Genomic DNA, 24,395 nt, shown 5'->3' on the forward strand with positions numbered 1-24,395 from the left:
GTTTCTTGCAAAAAATATTACTTGTGTGATGATCTGCTCCAGGTTGCCGAAAAGTACACTCTAAAAAAGAACTCAAGTGTGACCATAACTAGAAAGTATAGATCATGGATGGTAAGTAATTGGGGGTGGAGGGGTTTTTAAAAAAAACAAAATGCACCATCATTTTGGTACTAATCCATGATCCTTTTCAGGTCAACTTTCACTGCTTATTAACTATTTCATACCAGAACGCAGCACAAGAACTGACAGTGGTGTATTTTGGTGGCTAACTGGAGCATATGCCAAATATTTGTGCTTTAATACCCTAGACGCCATAGTTAGTTTAACCTTTTAGGGTGCAATTTTCTATACCTGTTCTCTGCTTAAATCTGGAATTGTTTAGCGTTGTACAGTTTAAGCATGATGCCTGCATATGTTTACAAGTTATGGAAAAGATGAGAAAATGTGTGTGGTGGGGGTGGCTTACTGAGGGCTAGTGCTTTTTCCTTGATCTGAAAGATCTTGGCTTGTTTAGCCTAACCAAAAGAAGGCTGAGGGGAGAAATGAGTGGTCTTTATAAATACATCAGAGGGATAAATACCACGGGAGAGGAGTTATTTAAGTTAAGCACCAGTGTGAACACAAGAATAAATGGATATCAACTGGCCATCAATAAGTTTAGGCTTGAAATTAGGCAAAGGTTCTAACCATCAGAGAAGTGAAGTACTGGAAGAATAGTGGGGACAAAAAATCCAACTGGTTTCAGGACTGATCTTGATAAGTTTATGGAGGGGATGGTATGATGAGACTGCCTACAATGGCATGCAGCCAATCTGCAAGTGCTAGCAGCAAATATCTCCAACGGCCGGTGATGTGACACTAGATGTGGAGGGCTCTGAGTTACTACAGAGAATTCTTTCCTTGGTGTCTGGCTGGTGGGTCTTGCCCACATGCCCAGGGTCTAACTACTATTTGGAGTTGGGAAGGAATTTCCCCCCAAGTCAGATTAGCAGAGACCCTGGGGCTTTTTTGCCTTCCTCTGCAGCATGGAGTATGGATCACTTGTAGTGTAAATGGTGGATTCTCTGTAACTGGAAGTGTTTCAATCATGATTTGAGGACTTCAGTAACTCAGCTAGAGGTTAGGGATCCATTGCAGGAGTGGGTGGGCAAAGGTCTGTGGCCTGCAATATGTAGAAGATCAGACTAGATGATCATGATGGTCCTTTCTAGCCTTAAAGTCTGACTCTATAAAAAAAAATTGGTTTTAATTTAACAAAGATATGGCTGTTTGAAACAAATATGCTCAGTGTTTAACATGGAATGCTGCACCTTGGAGATTAAAGAACACTTTTAGGTTTAAGTGTGCGCACACATTCTGTATAACAAAGTGCAGACTTGCAAGGTCTTCTAACCAACAAGTCCTATTTGTGAAGGCAAGTCCTATTTGTAAAGCTAAGTCCATGTAAGCTGTATGGTTAGTATCACAAAGTCAGAGAATGTGAAAATTGAGGTTCCTAGAACATTTAGCATTGACATGGTTATATCGTACATACATGCGTACACTAAGCAATTGCCTCGGCATGCGCTGATCTCTAAGCCTATGTGGAGATAATGTGTTGTCATTAGAATTTTGTATTGATATAGGAGTCTACCCACATGTATCTGGCTGTGGGGTCATGGTATGTTCTAGCTTTTACTCCTACTTTCTGTTTAAATGTATAGTTTAATCATAGAAACATAGGGCTGGAAGGGACATTGAGAAGGGTCCTGTACTGAGGCAGGGCCAAGTAAACCTAGACCCTCCCTGTCAGGTGTTTGTCCAATTAGTTCTTAAGAGCCTCTAATGATGGGGATTCCACAACTACCCTTGGAAGCCTATTCCAGAACTTAAATATCCTGAATTCAGCTGAATTTTTGGTTAAGGCAGCTCATTGGTTTAATGGTTTTGATTTTTCTCACTTTCCGGCTGAAATACTGGAAGCTAAATTGCAGTATTCAAAAGCCAGTTTTTAGTGCATTAAGGTCAGATCACATAAAGGGAATAAAGATTTTTATTAAAATAGCATGCATTAGCAAGATACAGCCCAGTTTGGAATTAATAACTAAGATTTGTTTTGCTGGCTTCTAAATCATGCTAACTACACACTGCCTGTGCAAACCCTGTTCCCTTCCGCCAGCTCTTGTTAGTAAATAACATATACTAATGCTGCCTTGTAAATGATGGTGCTGAGTAATCAATTGCCATTATAATTATATTTAAATTGTCTGTGCCCTAGATCAATCAGTAAAATGCAAGCAACGAAATAATTATTTTCAGTAGTTAGCACATTGAAATGCAATGTACCTTTTCAGTAGTTGTTAGTGGTATTATGTAGAGCCCTGCACAAGACTATTTTTTTTTTTAATCCCGCTCTGCAATACCCACTCCCACCTTGTTTCTTGCATTTTTTTTATCCTGCTCTCACCCACAAAAACCTTAAGATCCAGCAAGAGAGAGAGATGCCCCCATGCTACTAAAACCAAAACCAAAACAGGGTTACTGTCAGATACATAAATGGAATTCAGACACATTTTTTACCACTAAAAGAATAAAACAAGTCTTGCTTAAACTTTGTAAAAGAATACTTTAACTCCTGTTGTAATAGACATCAGATCTTTCTATTCCTCGCTTAAATTTAAGTATTAAAACCTTTATTTTAAAAAAAACTTGTTTACATCGCTGAAATTCTATTTATGATAAACTGACGAGAGATTTAGTGTTTTCCTGCTAAATATTGGTCTTTTTTTTTTTTTATTTTGCCCACCCAATTCAACCCACAACAAAGTACATTTTACTTGCTCCCGCTATTATAGCAGTGGGTCCTGCAGGACCCCAGTCCCACTGCAGGGCTCTAGTGTTATGTACTGTTTCCTTGCTATTGAATGAGCTCCTCTGCACTGGCCGTTTATAAGAATGACACTTGGTGACATGTGTATGTGTGTGTATTCTGTAGCCATCAGCTTGAATGCAAAATCTAGACATATATGGTTGCACACAACAGGCTAAATCCTGCTTGCTTTACTCACATGAGGGGACAAAGAGTCCTGTGGCACCTTATAGACTAACAGATTTATTGGAGCATAAGCTTTCACCCACGAAAGCTTATGCTCCAATATGTCTGTTAGTCTATAAGGTGCCACAGGACTCTTCGTCGCTTTTTACAGATCCAGACTAACACGGCTACCCCTCTGATACTTGTCACATGAGTGGGATTACTTATGTGAATAAAGCAAGTTGGATTTGCCTGGTATAGATAAAAATGTTTATTTTTAAATTTTAAAGTACACTGATTTTATTATTGAGCAACTTTAATTACTTTTAATTTCTTTTTAAACTTAACTGAGTTACATGGCCGAATGTACAGCATCTAATACTGTAAATGAGCTACACAAATTGTATAAACTTTTGTTAATTTGCCATCAGCGAGCTGGGGATATGGTCTTTGAATCTCTTCCCCATTCCACTCATGATAGTTTCCACAATCTTTCTGTTAAGAAGTGCCTTCGTATTGAAATAACTTGAGAACTCTTAACTTGGATCACGCTAGCTTCAGAAAAGCTGTTATAGTACTCTGATCATCTTTGTACAATGTGTGTAGACAATTGTTGTGAATTTTCTTTCAGACAGGTCCACAGACTCTGATACCTGAGGAATTCTGGTCATGTTGTTTCAAGAACAAAAAAAAAAAATACCCTGGACCAGTTTGATTAACATTACATGTTAAAATTGCAGGAAGAAAAGAGGTTGATGTTGAGTCCTGTGTCTTGGAGTGGAAGTGTCAACATTTCCGTTTTAGCTCTGGAAGACTAGGTGACTGGTGGGCTCTTCAGTAGGAGCAGATGGGCTTGCATTCAAAGTTAAGAAGCTTGTATCTTCTTCCAAAAACACTTTCCACTGTCAGAATTTGTGGATCTTCCTCATTAAAGAAAAGTGTTACCACTTCGGGCCTGATATTTTCAGAAGGGCTGAGCATCCACAACACCAGTTGAAGGTGGCAGAGATGGGAGCTCAGTACATCCAAAATGAAAGCTCAAACTACTTGGTGAAACAAGAACTTAAACTAGTGATGTCTATTTACATTGTGGTGCTGTAACTGAAATATGGTTTTGAGTAGAACAGTTGCATAAAAATTTCATCTTGGAACCAACAGGGCTAAGTTATCAACCTCTGAAAATAAGGCTTTATAATAGAAACACTCAGTCTTAAATAGAATAGCAAGAAGATTGCTGCTATAATTAGTGCAAATAAAACTGAGTCCCATGTTAGTGAATGCACTTTGTTTTATGTTGTGCTATTAATATTTAAAATGTGGATTTGAATTCTTTTCAGCTATCTTTTTTTAGTGCAGCTATGCTTGTTGATAATTCCAGAGTGAGAGTCTCTAAGAATATGATTAACCCTGCAGGTCATCTTATAATGTAATTATTAATGATTGATTCTGTTTATCCTTGAAATCAATATAGGAAGCAAAATGGTTTGGCATATATTTGGGGTTGATTTCTTACATTCGGTAAACATGATCCTGTGACAAGACTAGTATTGGTTTATGACTTAGAACATGTTTGATGAATCTGAAGTGTGTGATTAGTTTTATATAATTATTGTGATATGTGGTGGTTTCTTACATGACTTTTATGTTAATATGGCCAATAGTGTTAACATCTCCTGCCACTAATAGTTAGGGTGGGGATGTGTAGTAATTGATCTTCCTGGGAGTGCTGTAATGTAAAAACAATTCAGGCTGTTTGAAGTATATTTTACAAGTGTGCATTGGGCCTTTGGGATGTTATATTGAAAAACCCAATTGTACAGTTACCATGGGAACCCAATTAGAATAGATTGCTTGAATTTTTTTCAGTCTTTCATCTTGACCAAAAATCTAATGTACTTTAAATGTTTTCATATGGAATTTATTCATATACTGACTTGATATAATAGTTTTTTATTCCAGTACCAAAATCAGACAGCATTAAATTCTGTGGATCCTCGAGACTTCCTTTTAAGGAAAATCTACTACTAGCATCTATATATGAGCAGATGAACTGAGAAAAATACCTTTTTATTATTCTAATAGTGCTTATCACAGTGCTTCTATTAAAATGATTTACAGACTTTGGCTTATTAAAGGTAAACAAAAAAATTTCTTAAAATCTATTATTCGTAACCCGGATGATCAGTGAAAGATGAGCCAAATTGTGACTGGCCCCTGAGGTAGGGAGGCTTTGCAAGACTCTTTCCTTCTGCACCCAAAGCAGCTACCAAGCACGGTTATAGGCTGTATCCTCGCGAGCTTTCCCCTAGCACTTTCTTCTGGAAACTGAGGAAGTGGGCCCTAGTCCTCACTGGCCAGCAGAGCTGGTTAGAGGCAAAAAAGGAATCACGCTGCTTTTTTTTCTAAGGCTGTGGCCACACTATCGGTGCTACAGCAGCGCCATAGTGTAGACACTTCCTGCAATGATGGAAGGGTTTTTTTCTTTGCTGTAGGATCTCCACCTCCCCAAGTAATGGTAACTAGGTTGATGGAAGCATTCTTCCATCAACATAGCTGCGTTTACACCAGGGATTAGATCAGGGTAGCTATAGTGCTCAGAGATGTGACTTTTTCAGCCTAATTTATAAGTGTAGACCAGGCCTGACCCAGCATCCGTGACAGGGTGTACCTACCCCATGACAGGGAGGCTACTACACATGCTCAACATCCCCAGTCCAAACTCAGCTGCAAACACCCTCCCAAAATAGTGCCAGGGTGTATCACTCCTTCTGTTCCTCTGGCAACCCCCGATGCCTTAGTCCAATACTCTAGTTCTAACTGTTCCTTGTTTCCCCAATGAGGAGCATGAGAAATAAGTTCCTGACTTTTCCATGCCTCTTGTTATTCAGGTGGTCCCTGAGGGGGAAATCAGTGCATATTTCTTTAGTACTGTTGAAATGTCATGCACGGGGCTTTACAGAACTTGGCAGCTATGTGCTTTGAGTCCCTTTCTGAAGAATCCTTCCTTCGCCTTAGAAGCTAGATGCTTGCCCTGCTCTGCATGCTTCTGCCAATGGGATCCTCTTTAGTAGAGGAGCATAGAACTAATGATATATAGTTTCTCTAAATTAGCAATGGTAGTAGGCATTATCGCTATACTGCACACTAACAGCATAACCTGGTTGCTCATCAGATCACCCCCATAAGGGTTCTTAGCATAATGAGATACACTACTTATGCTCTGTCTTGAAGGTAAAATAAGCAACCTCCTTGTTTAATTGGAAAGACTTGCTGTAAAAAGTGAAGGCATTTGAAACTATTAATAAAGGTCGTAATAATCCTTTATAATGGAAAGGCTAGGCAACCTAAATATAAAGTTTGCTCCCAGCTCCCCTCCCACTAATTGTTGTATTCTTTTGTATAGAAGGAGTTTTATTACCTTGTCTTGTAGTCTATGGTTATGCATTGTGGTGTCTCAAATACTGCACAATGCTGTCATTGAATGTAATACCCACAATAAGAAAGCTGGGTCTGTGGGAGATGGTTTCTATTAAGGAGCAGTAAAATGAAAGGTAAAACAGATAAAGTACAGGAACTGGCAGTTTAATGATGGTTTGATAATGTGTCTTTAGAAGTTTTCAAGAGTGTGGAAGTGGGTTCTGGTTTTAACCTTATTTACCACTCTTTTCCACACACACATCTCACTTAACTTGCCACTGTGACTTCTAGCATCCAGCTGTGAAAGCAAAACTGTAGCTTGCTTTGGAAAAGATTCCTACGCCATTCCTTGATCTAGCAAGCAGACAATGCACTCAATCTCAACTGGTTTGGCAAAGATACCTGATTTTGAAGCTGTGGCCTCTGCATGATTTACTAAAATATCCTTAAAACTATACTTAACCGTGAGGCCAAGCAGAAGGAGACCTTGTGAGACATTGACCCCTCACTGACTGATGCAATCAATCATCTGACACCAAGACATCCCTGTCTGCCTGTTGTCTTTGCAGATTCTGCAGTTTTTAGGTGAACTGGAACATGAAAAGCCTGAAAGAAGATTTGAAATATCAGTAGCAAAAAACATTAGCAGATACAGACTTTAGCACAAGCAAGTCTTATAAGTTTCTGCTTTGACAGAAGCTAAGAGATTCTACTTTTCCATAAAGGATGCTGAATCACACCCTGCTGAACTATTTTAGACTGTGTATTGCTTTCTGAACACAAAGCCTTTATTAAAACCCAGAACCCAGTGTGTGTTGGTTTGAGGAACTGTCATGTTGGCTTCCTGATGAAGTATTGTGGGTGATATTTGAATATGAATGGAAGTTTAAGCGTTGTTCATGATCTCCAAAGCCTTTAATGGATTTGGCCCAAGCAACCTACAATTTCTCTTCACTTTATTTGAATATGACCTCCCATAACAGCTATATTATTCTGGAACAATGGCACTTGCAATCACTTGAGTGAGTCATTGAAATGTAGGGCTGGAAGGGACCTTGAGTAGTCATCAAATCCAGCCTCCTGCACTGAGGCAGGACCAAGTAAACCTAGACCATCTCTGACAGGTTTTTGTCCAATCTGTTCTTAAAATCCTCCAATGATGGAGATTCCACAACCTCTTTTTGAAGCCTATTCCAGAACTTGACTACCGCTATAATTAGGAGATTTTTCCTAATAGCTAACCTAAATCTCCTTTGCTGCAGATTAAGCCTATTACATCTTGTCTGTCCTATCTTCACTGGACATGGAAAAGAAGCTGATTACTGTTCTCTTTATAACAGCCCTTAACTTATTTGAAGACTATCAGGTCCCTTCTTAGTCTTCTTTTCCTCAGAACTAAACATGCCCAGTTTTTTTAACCTTTCTTCATAGATCAGTTTCTAAACCTGTTGTCATTTTTGTTGCTCTCTTCTGAACTCTCTCTTCAATTTGTTCACATCTGTTTTTAAAGTATGGCACCCTTAATTGGACACAATACTCTGGCAGAGGCCTCACCAATGTCAAGTAGAGCAGAGAGTTACTTCCTATTAATACACCCCAGAATATTAGCCTTTTTTGCAACTGCATCACCCTTGTTGGCTTGTATTTAATTTGTGATCCACAATAACTCCCAGATCCTTTTCAACAGCATTACCACTTAGCCATTCCCCATTTTGTATTCGTAAGTGAAGTACTTTGCACATGTCTTCATAGAATTTTATCTTGTTGAATTCAGATAAATTCTCCAATTTGTCAAAGTTGTTTTGAATTCTAATTGTGGCCTTCAAAGTGCTTGCAACCTCTCTGAGGTGGTGACATCTGCAGATTTTATACGCAAGCTCTCCACTCCAGCATCCAAGTCATTAATGAAAACGTTGAATAGTACTGGAGCCAGGACAGATCCCTGCAGGACCCCAGTAAATGCACCCTCCCAGTTTGCCAGCGAACCCTTGATATACGGTCTTTCAGCCAGTTATGCACCTACCTTATAGTAATTTCATCACGGCGACATTTCCCTAGTTTGCTTATGAGAATGTCACGTGGGACTTTGTCAGAAGCTTTACTAAAATAAAGATATATCACGTCCACTGCTTCCCCTTATCCACTAGGCCAGTAACCCTGTCAAAGAAGCAAATTAGGCTGGTTTGACATTATTTGTTCTTAACAAATCCAAGCTGGCTATTCCTTATAACTGTATTATTCTCTAGGTGCTTATAATTTTTTAATTTTGTTCCAGTTCTTCCTAGGTATTGAAGTTAGGTTGAGTGTTCCATAATTCCTTTCCCCCTTTTAAAAGGTAGATATTAGGTTGGCTCTCCTCCAGTCCTCTGGGACCTCACCCATCCTTCATAAGATCTTGAAGATAATTGTTAACGGTTCTGAGGTTGATTCAGCTAGTTCCTCCAGTACCTTAGGATAAACTTAATCAGGCCCTGCCTACTTGAAGACATCTAATTTATCTAAATGTTCTTTAACCAGTTCTTTCCATATTTTGGCTTGCATTCCTTCCTCCTTGTTATTAATATAAATTTTATTGAGTATCTGGTCATCATTAGCCTTTCCAGTGAATATTGACATAAAATAGGCATTAAATACATCAGCCTTCTTGATGCCATCAGTTTTTAGCTCTCCTTCCCCATTAAGTAGAGATCCTACACTTGCCTTCGTCTCTCTTGCTCCTAATGTATTTGAAGAACCTTTTCTTACTGCCTTTTATGTCCTTTTGCTAGGTGTAACTCATCTTGTGCCTTAGCCTTTCTAATTTTGTCCCTATATACTTGTGCTGTTCTTTTGTACTCCTCCATAGCAATTTGTCCATTTTCCACTTTTTGTAGGATTCTTTTTTGATTTTCAGGTCATTAAAGTGCTCCGGATGGAGCCATATTGTCCCTTACTATTCTTCCTATATTTTCTTTGCATAAGGATAGTTTGCATTTGTGCCTTTAATATTGTCTCCCTGAGAAACTGCCCCGTCTCCTTAACTCCTTTTTCCCTTAGGGTTTCTTCCTATGGGAACTTACCTACCAGTTCTCTGAGTTCGTTAAAGTCTACTTTTTTTGAAGTCCATTGTCCTTATTCCGTTGTTCTCACTCCTTCCTTTCCTTAGAATCATGAAATCATCATTTCATGATCACTTTCACCCGAATTGCCTCCCACCTTCTGATTTGCTACTGAGTCTTCCCTATTGGTCAGAATCAAGCCTAAAATTGCTGTCTCCTTTGCTACTATATCTACTTTCTGAAACAAAAAAGTTTTGTCCCAGTACATGGGAAAAGGAGCTGTCCCAGTAGCTGTGGAACTTGCTGACAAAAGATGTTTAATTAGAATGACTACAAGCCTTCGCTCCTTCAGAACAAAATGTAAAATCCGCATCTTCACTCTGGCTTTCTTGCAGTATCGTAAGAGAAGTGGCAGGGGCATGGCTAAAGAGAATCAGAGATCCATCTAATTATGTATAATGCTTAGATTTTGAGGTGTTTAGATATCAATATAAGTACTTTGCTGCTTGAGCTGTTTCTTGCTAATCATATTTTGATGTAGGTTTCTGGCCTGCTGAGAGAGAGGCAGGTAAATCTAATTAATATAAGTAGACATGCTGTAATTCAAATTTTAATAAATATATGTAAAGTTTTCTGTTAGAAGGATTTTAACTGTTTCCTGAATAGATTTGTCCCATACACTTCTGTTCTTGAGCTGTCTCTTCAGTTCTAAGCTGCTTCAGTCAGAATGAATGCTTGTTGTCTAGCTTACCTGACATATTAAAGCAGCCCTTCATTCAGCCATGAGCAGCTGCTGTCTCTGCAACATTTTATTTCCCAATGGGAAGATAGGGAAGCAAGTGGATCTTACTAGAATGCAAAACAATGCTTTTCTCTGGATTAGTCAGCAGGAGAGCTGAAAGAAAGAACACCCTTTCCTATCACTTGAGATCCAACACTTGACCTCTGTGAAGTTCCCACTTTATAGTAACCCAGCTTCAAGTGCCACATTTGAGTGCAGGGAGGGGAAAGAGTGTGAATTTTTTTTTCCCTGCTAAGATGTACACATTTCTGTGGACTGAAAGAGTATCTTGTAAGGAGAGGTTCTGAGCAAGAATAGGCAATGCTCTAGTTTAGTTGTTGTTCCACACTAATGTAAGTGAAGTGACAATGTTTTTTAACACTTATTGTAAGTATAAATCAAAACTTAATTCAGGAGTTAATTTAAATGAAGTTTAGCTCAAGCACCGTGAAAACAGACAACAGTTCTTGCATCTTGCACATCTTGCAGAGTGATGTATAGTTAACTAAGAGCATGTTAATGTTGTATTTCTGCCATTTGTTACTTGTAAAATTTCTTCAAATTGAGTCTCATTCTTTCAAATTCTGCTTTATTTTTTTTTCTTTTCCAACTAGGTTACATTATGTCACCTTGCAGTTCTTTTTGATTCAGATTATTATTTTTGTTAAGTATTTGTTTAGAACTGCCAGTATACTAAGAGTTCTGCAATACACAAAAATAGTCCCCCTTCAAATAGTTTATCTCGCCAAATAATAAATAACTTTTTTACAATAATTCTCAGTTTTGTATAAGCAGGTCTCAACATTGTCACTACTACTAGTGATTTTATAACTGTTCTCCTATTCTCTTCTGTCCCATACTTACTGAAATACACCTTGATTAGAATCACTTCATAAATTCATCTGATGGTGAATTTAACAATATATATTGCTAGAAAGATAAATATTTAATGCCTGGGGTTCAAATGTGGGAACATGTAATAAAATGTACATCTAATAAAGAAGGTCTTTAACCTTTTACTGTTGTAACCCTCATCCTTCCCATATTCTCTTCCCTCTGTCATTTCTTGATATGATTTGTAAAGTAGGGATCAATCCTGCAATCGCTTTATCAGATGAATAAGCATTGTAACTTCAGTCATAAAGGAAAGGATAAGTTGTCATATTGACAATAATTCAATGGGTAAGTCAAATAGTGATCTAGTAAGGGTTAATGTAGATAAACTTGGCAACAGACGTTCTTCAGTTATGTGTCAGTGTGAATCCTAGGGTTGGTGCACATGTGCCTGACATTCGATTTAATTTGAGTAGCGGTGTCATTTGGGGCCCATATTAGGCTGTCACTCTCCCTCAGGTTCTGTCTTACCACCCGTGGCAATCAGATGGAACCTGATGAGTGTCCATCCCACTATTTGTTCTCCAAGCTTCAAACTCATCTTCTAGAGTATTTTCATGAAGGAAAACCCTTCATCCTCCTTTATTTTGTATGTTCCAGGGGAGGGGGGAATGAGACTCCAATACACTCTCCTCTACAGTATGGTGAGGCACCTCAAGCCAACTGCCATGGCAGACTCTAAACCTTCAGGATTTAAAAGCTGTCTGAAATGCAATGGACTCGCTTCCTTAGTTGGTATAGACAATGCCTACCTGCCTCTGGAAATTTCCACTACATGCATCTGACGAAGTGGGTATTCACCCACGAAAGCTCATGCTCCAATATGTCTGTTAGTCTATAAGGTGCCACAGGAGTCTTTGCTGCTTTTTGAGACTACAAGACGTTCACATCTACCCTTACTTGGATGACTGGTTGATCAGAGGCAGATTGCAGTGGAGGACAGCAGTGAGCTTGGAATATGCTCTGCTTCTCTTCACCTGGCGAGGCCTCCTAGTGAACTGTGAACATTTTTCACCCATTGCGGACAACAGAGTTCATAGGAACTCTGATCATTCCAGATCAGAAAAAAACATTCTTCCCAGAGGACAGGGTCTAGTCATTCCAAGCATTCATACCCCAGTTAATATCAGAACCGACTACAGCAGTACAGACATGGCTAAATTTATTTGTTTAAAATTATATTTAGATCAGTGCCATAGCAAAGCTTCTAAATAATAATAATAAAAAAACCTACACAAATTCATGTTTCTTCTATTTGACTTGAGTGCCTGGATTGAGATCAACAGTACAAATTTACATATTTACTGAAGGTGAAAGTTGATAGTTTTTGAAGGTTATCTGCTAAAGAAAAAACTTCATTTGCTTCCATTTTTTTTTCTCCTTTTATGCTATATTAAGATGACCTGTCAAAAGTATGGGGGGTTTTAAGACTTAAGGCCAAGATTTTCAAAAGTGCCAAGTGAGTTCAGGTGTCTACATTTTGGGGTATGCAAGTTCAAAATAACTTTTAAGGGACCTGATTTTCAGAAAGTACTTATAAAATTAGCGCCAAATGAAGTGTCTCAAGCTGAGCAATCAAAAATTAAGGCATCCAAAATCATTAGTCACTATTTAAAATATTTGTGTGTCTCTCTCTCTCTCTCTCTCTTTTTATTTTTTAAACTTAGAAATTTAGGTCTGAAACTCTATGGACAACTGTGGTAGCTGTGGTGTCACATGTAAGATTAGCCTGATTAAGAGAGGATGTGATTTTTATTCAGGCTATATAAAGCTCTTTATTTTAATACACATTTAACTGAAACACTTGGGAGAAGTGATCTCCTTGTTAAGGATTCAACACCTCCACCCCTCTAATTAAGGGCCCAGAACGCTCCTGATGCACACACGAGTTTATAAGAAAGACCTCCAGCAAACGAAGAAAAAATAAGACTTAACATTTCTAATACTTCCAAGGTCTTGTCTAAATTGATTTTGTTTTGTTTTGGGCTTTTTTGCACAGGTGTAGAAACACAGACAAAACTATACTTGTGATACCCTTAGACCAGGGGTCGGCAACCTTTCAGAAGTGGTGTGTCGAGTCTTCATTTATTCACTCTAATTTAAGGTTTCGCGTGCCAGTAATACATTTTAACATTTTTAGAAGGTCTCTTTCTATAAGTCTATAGTATATAACTAACCTGTTGTTGTATGTAAAGTAAATAAGGTTTTTAAAATGTTTAAGAAGCTTCATTTAAAGTTAAATTAAAATGCAGAGCCCCCTGGACCGGTGGCCAGGACCCGGGCAGTGTGAGTGCCACTGAAAATCAGCTCACATGCCGCCTTCGGCACGTGTGCCATAGGTTGCCTATCCCTGCCTTAGACCCTGGTACAAAGCCCATTGAAGTCACTATGGAGACTTTCAACTGATGTCTGTAGACTTTGGATCAGGCTTCTGGTGTAGACTTATTACATCAGTGCAGGTCCTCGGTGCATTCTGAGTCTCTGGTGTAGACTTACTGCAGCAGTGCAGCATGGCTACACTAGGGGCTTGCACATGTGCAGTGACATCTGTGTAACTACACATCATAGCTAAGGTTTAAAGTACAAAACAAAAATGTGTGAAAGAACTTTGAGGCCTTTTTTGTATCTGAAAACCACCCATTTCCCCCCTTCCTTGCAGGTTACATTTAAATTCAGATGTTGAGATCAGCTGATATAGGATGACAGCAGTTACGATGAAACTGCTTTGCTTAAGTACTATGTAAAATACGTACTTTATTTTGGAATCTGCCTTCCTTTTGCTCTTAGATCCAGACTACCCTTCACATAGCTCCCTTATTTTCCTTCCTTAAAATATACGTATGTATTTCCTAAAACAAAAAAGGTACTTAGTATTTAATAACTCAGAAGCACAGTCTATTATTTTAAGTAATATTTTTACAGGAATGGGGCACTTCTTAAAGTGCATTCTTATCCTGTGGATCAAAGTTTTACAGGGCTTGTGATGAGAGAAGTCCTCCACATTTCATCTGTTGATTATGGCTCATTACAGATGATAGATGACCTAGTGAACTTTAAAATTCCTGTTTGCTTGCAAAAAAGCAGTCCATCCCCCTTTTGATACTGCAAGCCCTGAAATTCAGAGCCCACTTTTGTAATCATAATCCTAACAGTATATCGTGTAATAAGAGGTGAAATGATAACGTTGACGTGCTTTTCTTGTCAACGGTTTATGAAATTTGAGTTGTCGTAGCCTTATCTTTTTCTAACAGGATTTCCTTTTCCTTTCTTATAGGCAAAACTCCTTCGTGTACTTAACATGGCATCAAGACTTCATCAAAAAGTAAGTTCCTGTGAAAATATCCTTGCATTTAGGTACACATAAAAAGTAACAGCATTACAAAAGAGTTCACATAACATAGTTTGTGTTTTTCCCTAGTGTCCAGCAGTCAGTGTTAAGAATTCAGTTGACAAGATTGATGCTGCATTGTAAATCTCTGTAGCTCTGTCATGGTTGGTAACAGGCATCAGTGGACCTTTCCCCATCACATATCTATCTTCCACAGAGCATAAACTAATAGGACAGTGCTGTATTTTTAGTGTAAAGTTTTCTGTTTTCTGCCCCTTCATAATTAGTATAGCCTTTATTACAGAATGAATATCTTTTTATTACAGAATCATTTTGTGACTTTTTGGATGTTTTGTGCTTATGAGTTGAGATAGGCTCAGATGTTTAGGAAGATGATTGTGTTTATGGGGAAAAGTAAGAAAACGTCATAATATAGCAGAAAACTCAGAAAAAAGCAGAAAACCTTTTTATGTGAAAATTTTATCTCCTAAAGATTAGTTAATGAACATCTATTTAATTCATGGAAAGTCTTTCCCTTTGTAGCCAGTGCTAATGTTGCTAATGACTTTGTTCTTCAAATCATCAAGAAGACTATCAGTAATGAATGACCACAAGTAATAAATACTATTTTTGCACTGTACTCATTACATTTGTGGCAGGATTAATATCAGGCCTCATGGGATGTAACATTTAGTAAAATCAAACTTGTATAGGTAATCCTGGTACTGCTATAAAAATGTCTAAATAAAATAGTGGCAGATATCCCATAGCTTCAGTCTGGTTTACGTGGTGTAATGTAATGTATTTGGAATAGTATCTTGTGTACCCTGTAGTGGAAATACCTTTTTTTGTTAGTGTAAAATCAGTGTCAATCTTTCTAGACCCTTTTCAATGACTTATTACACCTCTACCGCGATATAACGCTGTCTTCGGGAGCCAAAAAATCTTACCGCATTATAGGTGAAACTGCGTTATATCGAACATGCTTTGATCTGCTGGAGTGTGCAGCCCCAGCCGCCCGGAGCGCTGCTTTACCGCGTTATATGTGAATTCGTGTTATATTGGGTCGCGTTATATCGGGGTAGAGGTGTATTTTTAATTTTTAAAAAGTGGAATAGTTTGATACATGGAAAAAATCAAGAAACATGATTTGTTGGGTTTTGTGTTTGATTTTTCTTTCTAAACCATCTTTGTGTTTTTAATGTATTCCTGCAGTATATTTGTGTGTACACTTACACTTGCTTCCTGAAAGCATATCCTGTAGCAGGTATTTTGGGGTTAATCGCAGAGAAATATTATTCATTTTCAAACAACCGGGGGACTTTTTAAAGGAATCAGTAGTTCAATCTCATTCACAGCTAGACATGATATAGCTGGCAAACTAAATGAAACTAATAATAATTTATGGTCTATTTAACCTTTTCATTTCCCCACTTACTTTCATTAGTTGTTGGATGGGGTTTCTCTTGATATCTGAGGAGGCAGAATGCTAAAACTAAAATAAATTCAAACTCTCCTGATTTGGTATAATGTAGGGAGAAGGATTTTGACTAGTACTGTGTGAAGACATAACACTGCTCTACAGCCAAAATGCTTCTGAAATAAATGTAGTCAAACTTTACTAATTCTGGGTCACTGAGAACGAAAATGATGCTTAAAATTGTTGATTGGCTCTAGTTTTCAAGATATGCTATTGGGTCAGTATATACGACCCTTGACTTGGGAATGGCGGAGGATAAGTGAGTTATAAAGGGAAGGGATCTCAGTTTAAACCAGAAATGACTAAAATACATCTTTGACTGGATCTATGAATAAATCTATGACTGGGTTTGGACAGTACTTGCTTTTTAGGCAAAACAATGAATGATGCAATCTGAAACTGGTATTGCGTCATACATGATATGAATTGCATCATGTTATTCCTAGAAGTCATGGATGATGCAATCATAACGAAGCTTACATCACTCTGCTGAACAAATTGCCCTATATCAGCTCTAGAAATCATACAGTGTCGTGCTCTCTTATTTGTCAGTGTTTGATTTTGCAAAGGGACACATTTCTGTTTAGCCAAAGTGAGCAGAGATGCCTCGTACTTGTGTGAACAGTGCAGATAACTTCTGCTATGTTTGTGGTGAAGTGACTTTTGCATCACAAAAGCGCAGTATAACCACTATGGTTAAGAAAGCCTATCACCTTTCTTTTGGCTGCAAAATTGGAGATCAGGACAAGAGGTGGGCCCCACACATATGCTGCAACACTTGTGCAACAAATCTTCCCCAGTGGTTGAACAGAAAAAGGAAATCTATGCCTTTTGCAGTGCCAATGATTTGGAGAGAGCCAACAGATCATACCAGCAATTGTTACTTCTGCATGGTGCCTCCAGTTGGGAAAGGTGTGTCAAAGAAGAAAAAGTGGACTGTGCATTATCCAAACATTCCATCAGCTATACGCCCAGTACCCCACGGAGAAGGACTGCCGGTTCCTGATGCACCCCAGAATCATTCTCACTTGAGTCAGACGAGGAAGAGGATGAAACTTCTGGTCCTGAACCATCAATGTCACAGGACCCACATTTTCTCCCATCCTCCTCCTCTGAACCACACCTCATAACACAAGGTGAACTGAATGACCTTGTCAGGGATTTGGAACTACCCCAGAGTAAGGCAGTGCTGTTGGGTTCCAAACTACAGCAGTGGAATCTCCTGGCAGGTGATGTTAGGTTTCCATGTTCCGTGACCCTCAAAAGGATCTTGTCCCATTCTTCTTCATGGAAGGTGATCTTGTAGCCTGCAACAACATCGATGGTGTGATGGCAGCCCTCAACATCGTTCACGATCCAGATGAGTGGAGACTGTTCATTGATTCATCGAAGACGAGTCTTAAAGCTGTTTTACTGCATAATGGCAATGTTTTGCCATCAATTCCAGTTGGTCATGCAGTCCATATGAAGGAAACCTATGACAACATGAAACAACTTTTGAGGTGCATAAACTATGACCAACATCAGCTTTGTGGCGATTTGAAGGTTGTTGTTCTCTTGCTTTGTCTGCAGACTGGATACACAAAGTACCGCTGTTTTCTCTGCGAATGGGATAGTCGTGCAAGAGATTCCCACTACATCAAGAAAGATTGGCCACTCCGACAGTCATTGGAGCCTGGGAGGAAAAGTGTTCAGCATCCACCACTTGTTGAATCAAGGAAGATTTTGTTACCACCCTTACACATCAAGCTGGGTCTGATGAAGAACTTTGTCAAGGCCATTGACAAAACACAAGCAGCTTTCAAGTACCTCCGTGGAAAATTTCCAAGGTTAAGTGAAGCTAAGCTAAAGGAAGGTGTCTTTGTTGGTCCTCAGATTCGTGAACTTCTTCCAGATGATGCATTTGACCATGCACTGCGTGGCAAGGAAAAGACGGCATGGAAAGCCTTCCAGTTAGTGGCAATAAATTTTCTCGGAAACAACAAGGCAGACAACTACAGGTTGTTGGTGGAAAACCTCCTCAAGGCATACAAAAACCTTGGTTGCAACATGTCACTAAAGATACATTTTTTGCACTCTCATCTAGATTTTTTTCCACCGAACTGCGGAGCAGTGAGCGACGAGCATGGCGAGCAATTTCACCAGGACATTGCAACAATGGAGAAATGCTATCAGGGCAAATGGAGCCCATCAATGCTTGCAGACTATTTGCTGGACAGTGACAAGAGATGCTCCATTTAATGAATACAAGAGACAAGCCAAGAAGCGCCGAGTAGACACTGAATAGGACTAAACTATGTACATAATAGTTTTTTGCCTTTTGTTTCATAATAAATTTTATTTATATAACCCTTTTGCTGATTTTTAAAGTGTTACATAAACAGGACAGGTGAAATGTTATCATGTAAAGCAACCATAAACACATGAAAAGACCTAGGTATACAATTTATGATTAAAACTCTACTATCTACACAATATACATAGACATAAAATGTAAAAACTTAAATATCTTAGAAACAGTAGCCAATCAGTTGTTTTAATTGTCATATTTGAATTCAGCACATCAAAATACATAATAAATAGCACATTTTATCTCTGAAGCAGACGACTTCTCAAAAATTGTAGACCAGTGTAATAGCAGATAGTAGTATATCGTCATGCATCCGACGAAGTGGGCATTCACCCACGAAAGCTTATGCTCCAATACATCTGTTAGTCTTAAAGGTGCCACAGGACTCTCTGTTGCTTTTTAGTATAATATTGACTCCTTTCTTTTGTTCTGCATACAATAAAATTGTACATTGTAACACATTCTGTTTCATTAGTTAGAATTAGAGATATTTATTATTAGGCTTGAAAGGATTAGATTTTTACTGGTTAAATGTCAGCAAACATTGATTTCACCATTCACACATTGACAAAAAAGTATTTCCATAGATGATGATAGAAATTTACAGACAGGCAAGGTAAGAAAAATACTGCTTGGAAAGTTGTTAGAGTTTGATTTAAGGATATTTTATTTGTATATTTTGATGTGATGTTGACAATTTGTGTTTTAATGGGTGTAAAGCTTTAACTTTCTGAATCTGAACATCTGCTGTCCTTAAATAATTGTCTGACCTCCCCCCCTAATTTCCTGCAAGTATGGAAAATTTAAACTGATAAAAATAAAACAATACTTAAAAATAAATATCGATACCAGTCAAAATTATGAAAAAACAAAAATTGAATTCTGCAAAGCCTATTTATAATGTATAATTGGTTTAACATATTATTCTGACAAGTTAAACCACGTGAGAGTGACAGAAGACATGAATCTGAAATAGATGATAATTGACCCTTTAAAAAAAAAAAAAAAAAGACTGCATGATTCACTGAACAGTTTTACAGGAGCATTTAGTTTGCTGAAACTGAGAAAATGGTTTCTGAAAAAAGCCAGATATAGAGATGAGTGTTTTCCAAAATCATTGTATTTGCACCACAACTTAACATGTAAGCCTTGATCCTGCAAGGCCTTGTGCAGTGTCCATCATGGGAGTACAAGGCTGCTGGCGTCTAATGCAAGTGTGCACTCAGGATGTGTATAAGTGTAAATGAGGTGGAGCCCCTGGCATGAGCCTATGAACTGAGAGGAGGTTATTCTCAGGAAGGTGGAGTGCCTGCTCCTTTATGCTTGAGAGTATGGTTAAAAAATATGTTGTCCGAGAATGAGTTTTTCTGAAGAAACTTGCATACTGCATCAGTATGCAAATACGGTGGTATTTTCCCCCCTGTGTGGCCATAGTCTGGCTGCTAGGATTCAGAAACTTAGTAGCCACTAACCATGCAGACATTCTTGTTTTAATCATAACATTAACTGGATTCTTTTGGGCTCCGTGTCCTACTTATGATGAGTTATTCTATATTTATACACATAGTACTCATACCCCTGTAATGCAGAATCAAAACCACAATATTAATGTGAATCTTCCTGTATCGCCTCTTGTTAGGGCAGGAATATAATGTGTTCCCATAACAGATAATTTATCTGCCATTTTGTTACATATAGCTCTGTCTCATATATATTTTGAGTCTGTCTGTATCTTTGTGTGTGTTGGTAATCTTTCGTTGGTTTTTGCACACAGTTACATTAGGTGTTTCATTTATATTTAAAACTGTTCATATTACTCACTTTACAGCTGATTATTGCAATGAAGTCATATTTGTTTATGAGCAAAGTCCAGGTTCCCCACTATCTTTTTAGTTTAAAAAGGAACACAGTTAATGGCTTTGAACCCTATTCCTTGGATTTGTTTTTTTATTATTATTTTCCAGCTCCTACTCTTCAGGTGTAGCTATTTTAGTATTATGAAGAATGATGGATGATGTAGGAAAGTTTCTTTTGAAGCACTTCTGATATTGTGCAATGCACTTGGGGGTCAGCTACACTTGACTGATGCATGATTTATCCGATGTCCCTGCCACTTTCTGAGATAAAGCTGCTGTTTTATCAAAAATGCCAGCAAGTGTGATTTAGAGTTTATACACCACCTCTTTCAAATAATTGCTCTGATTACTTTCTGGCATGGCAATAAAATGATAAAGGTAATTGCACACAAATGTGAGATAGCACCAAAATACAATAAAATTAACCTGAATTAGCTTGACTCGTCGATGAGAAGTATTTATGAAATGTATTTTTGCAATAAGGGAGACTGATATTATAGCTGGAAGGTGAGTTATTGCCTTAATGTAATACTGTTTGAAATTTAAAAAAAGAGACTGTTACAGTTGAGGGTGATTGTGCTTTTGAAATTAAGTTGAAGTGATTCTTATAATTGGCAGCAATAATGCATTGTGAAGGTAATATCTTTTATTGTGTTATGCCTAGTTACATTATCTCTTATTTAGCTGACTTTGGCTTTTCAGAGAATGCAAGAAACAGCAGATTTGGAATTTTGTGGATTATGATAATAAAAATTATGAAATGTTACCTGATATTGAATTCACTCTTTACCTCTTGGATTAGAGAACAAAAATGAAAATAAATCTAAGAAGCAGTACATTTTGTCTGGTGTACCAATACCTGGTAAAATTCTTATCTCTTCTTCTCGTTGCAGATACAATAAGTTCATATGTATGTCTATGTGCATAGCGTAACTGTGTAACAGAGGGTGTACTTAAATATATGCTTACGCTTTTTGTAAATGGGTATGCATATGTATACCCATACAGAATCGTTATGATAGTTAAATTTTGTATTTGCTTAGTTTCAAAATATAACCAGTTCTTAAATGTAATATTTATACCACTTTTACAGTAACTCTTGATGGCATCGTATGGAAAGCTTAATGTTCATTGCCTATAGTACTTCAGATTTTTCATTGTATTATATATTTGTCTAGAAAACAAAACAAAAAAACAGAGATTCTTTGCTTCCTTCTGTGTAATGTTTTCCTAGATACTGTATCTAGATACAGATATTTTACTTATAAAAATTATTTGTTAAATAGGTAAAAGGATATTGTCATGGCATTTTAATTGATAAAATACTTCCCCCTGATTGTTATATACTACTGCACTGACACTTGGTGTTTTGCTTTTCATTACCTGGCAGTAAAATTCCATTTTTTATTCCATATAATGGCACATTTAAGCCCTAATGTGATGTGACTACTATGAGCACCAAACCATGGAACTGGAATCTTCCAACCAGCCCTTTCCTTCCTGTCCTGCACTCTTTACGTCCCGTCTCCCCCCTCCCCCCCCCCAAGACAAAACAGCAGCTCAGTGTACTGGTTTATTTTATTTTGACTTCTATTGAGTGTGTATATCAAACACACTTGGCTAGGAGTTTGCCAGCTTGAGGGCCTCTGCTGAGTTGCTGATTGAATCTGTTGTGGCAATGAATTGAGAGAAGTGTAGGCAGGTTGGTATAAATTAAAACAAATACTTTCCATTAGATGTTTAAGGTACAGTAACAAATGACCATAGCTGATTAGAGCACAAGTGTAATTTTCTGGTTTTGCTATGCAATGCTTATTATTAGTTTCCGTTTCTGGATGGTCTCAAGGTGTAAAGGGCTTTATGGTAGTCTAGTTTCAAGGACAGGAATAAAAGGGTCTTCATCTGAAAGAATAGGATACGCTTCTCTTACGCATGCAGATGGATCTAAAAACCATCTTCTCTCTCAGCTACGCAACTACGTCAGCCACAAAATATCTACAGCACATCCAGATTGTGGAACTACTATAATGGTGGGCGCACTCCCTGAGGCAGTCCTTCCAGTTGAGTTCTACCAACACACTACCGTGTAGTCTAGGTTGAACCTCAGCGTGCTAGGTCTTGTTTGAGCTCCACTCTCTTCAACACTGGGTCAGCCAGCTTCATCATTTCACGTGAGATAGGGACATAGGGTTGGTTGTTCAATGGCTATGGTTTCTTTAGCATGCTGATATTTCCCTACTAACCCATTTGGTGATGTCAAGCACATGTTGAATAGGAGGGGTAAAAAAATAGAAACCTGTGGTATACTCATGAGAGCCCTGAGGGGCAGACGAGCAGTTTTGCTAAACTACCTTTCAAGATCTCTACCACTTGGGATCTCTCTTAAAGTAGCAGAACCACTCACTTATGTCCATTGAACCGATGATAGGGACTGCAGATGTGTCAGCAACACTTCCATGGTCTATGGCATAAGTTCATAAACTGTGCTTTGTCAACCATTTTGTCTCTCGGAGAAATGGCTGGTCACATGGTGCTGTCTCTCCTTGTTTCCATTTACTAATTTGCATTTCAGAATTAAAAATACATACTTTTAGTATTACTTTTCCATGTTTGCAGTTGCTTGAGTTGCCACAGGGATGCTAAAGCGTGGTGAATGTGGGATGAAGTGGTTCATGAATAAGGCTACGAGTCAGTAATGAAGGTCACGTATTCCGTGATTTTATGAGACTTCCATGACTTCCTGAAATTTCCAATAATTCAGCTCTGTGGCGGCGGGGCTCAGGCTTCAATAACTCCATGATTTATTGTTTGTTGCCTGCGACCTGTCCATGACGTTTAATAAACATACCCGTGCCAAAATCTGGCCTTACTCATGAAACACTGTTAAGATATGGTTAGCACTGGAAAAAGTGTGACTCCTGCTGTATATTATGAAAAGCCTTAATATAGCAAAGAATCAGCAATGGACACTTTCCTCCCTTTCCATCATGAGATGGAAGTCATAATCCAGTGCTACGTATGCAATTTCTATCTCCTGCTGAAGTCTGAAACCTGATTGGCAGGGGTTAAAGAAATCTGAGGATTCTAATTCCCACCAGAGTGGCACCACAACTGTCTCACCCAGCTTTCCTAAGAAAGATTGCATTTGGGTTAACAGTTAGCAAGACTGTTAATATCAAAGAATGGCTTTCTGAGCAGAGGCTAATCCGAATGAGAGAAAATAGTGATTCAGACCTGGGTTCATGCTTAGACTATGAAAACAGGGATAGCAGCATCTGTCCATTTTTCTACTTCATGAGTCTCATACTCTGTTTTGGAAATGTTAAGCTCTCATTGTTACGCAGCAAGTCTAAATCTTGTAATACCCCTGCTCTTATGCCTAAGAAGGAGTCCAGTTTTAAGTCTCTGCTTCGTTTCTCATTCTGATTTTGTGAAATAAATATATTTCATAGTCAAGGATCTTGTATTTTTTAGAGAATTCACATTCAAAATGCCTTATTAGATCAGTGATTAACATGATTTAATTTTAAATGACTAAAATAACAGTTAAATTGCAAAATATCTCAGTGCCAAAAAAGGAAACAATAGTGTTTTTTGTTGGAATGCATGTATTTGCTTCCGTAGAAGGAAAAGATATTTTTCACTACTTCAATTGTAAAGATAATGTTGTCCTTTCTAGACCCATATCTGTGCCTGAAATGTAAGGCAAGTAAGAGAGATTGCATGAATTTCTGATTCAGGGGTAGGATACTGAGAGAAAGGGAGAAAGTATGACACTTTTTAATGTAGCTAAAACTCATATTAATGGTCAAATACTCTGGAAGGTATTGAATGCATGAAATAGAATTGGTATGGTTCAGCTGTGCCAGAGATGGGGAAGCAGGCTGCAAATCCCAAACAGCTGTGCTTTATGGGGCCTGCATCTGCCCTAATGGACGGACACTTGTGGGAAGAGTGGTCCAGCTGAGATACAAGATAGATCCATGACATCCCATTCTTCAGCTCGACCGTCCTGCATAAGGAGACATAATAATCACAGAGGGGAATGCAGCAATAGCTACAGAGGCTCTGTGGCCTTGTGGGAAAGAACCTACCTTCACATCCTCGCAACCAGAGTTACGCCGTTCATAGTGCATATTCTTGAGCTATCCTCTTTATTATCTGTGAATTTCAGGTGCTCACCAATGAATTAAACCTTTAGGTTTTTTTAAATATAAAATAAACTAAATTAAAAGAAT

At 38.2% G+C, this 24,395-nt stretch overlaps 1 protein-coding gene across 1 annotated transcript in view; it reads left to right on the forward strand.

The window, feature by feature from the left end:
• Positions 1–24,395, forward strand: part of MGMT (O-6-methylguanine-DNA methyltransferase) — a 302,784-nt gene that overhangs the window by 7,246 nt on the left and 271,143 nt on the right. Inside the window, exon 2 of the mRNA XM_065408056.1 lies at positions 14,418–14,465. Within this exon, the coding sequence (XP_065264128.1) occupies positions 14,442–14,465 (24 nt within the window). The 5' untranslated portion in view covers positions 14,418–14,441. The remainder of the gene's footprint in view (positions 1–14,417; positions 14,466–24,395) is intronic.

Source organism: Emys orbicularis, chromosome 7, assembly GCF_028017835.1.
Source record: "Emys orbicularis isolate rEmyOrb1 chromosome 7, rEmyOrb1.hap1, whole genome shotgun sequence".
In the NCBI taxonomy this organism is placed as follows: Eukaryota; Metazoa; Chordata; order Testudines; family Emydidae; genus Emys; species Emys orbicularis.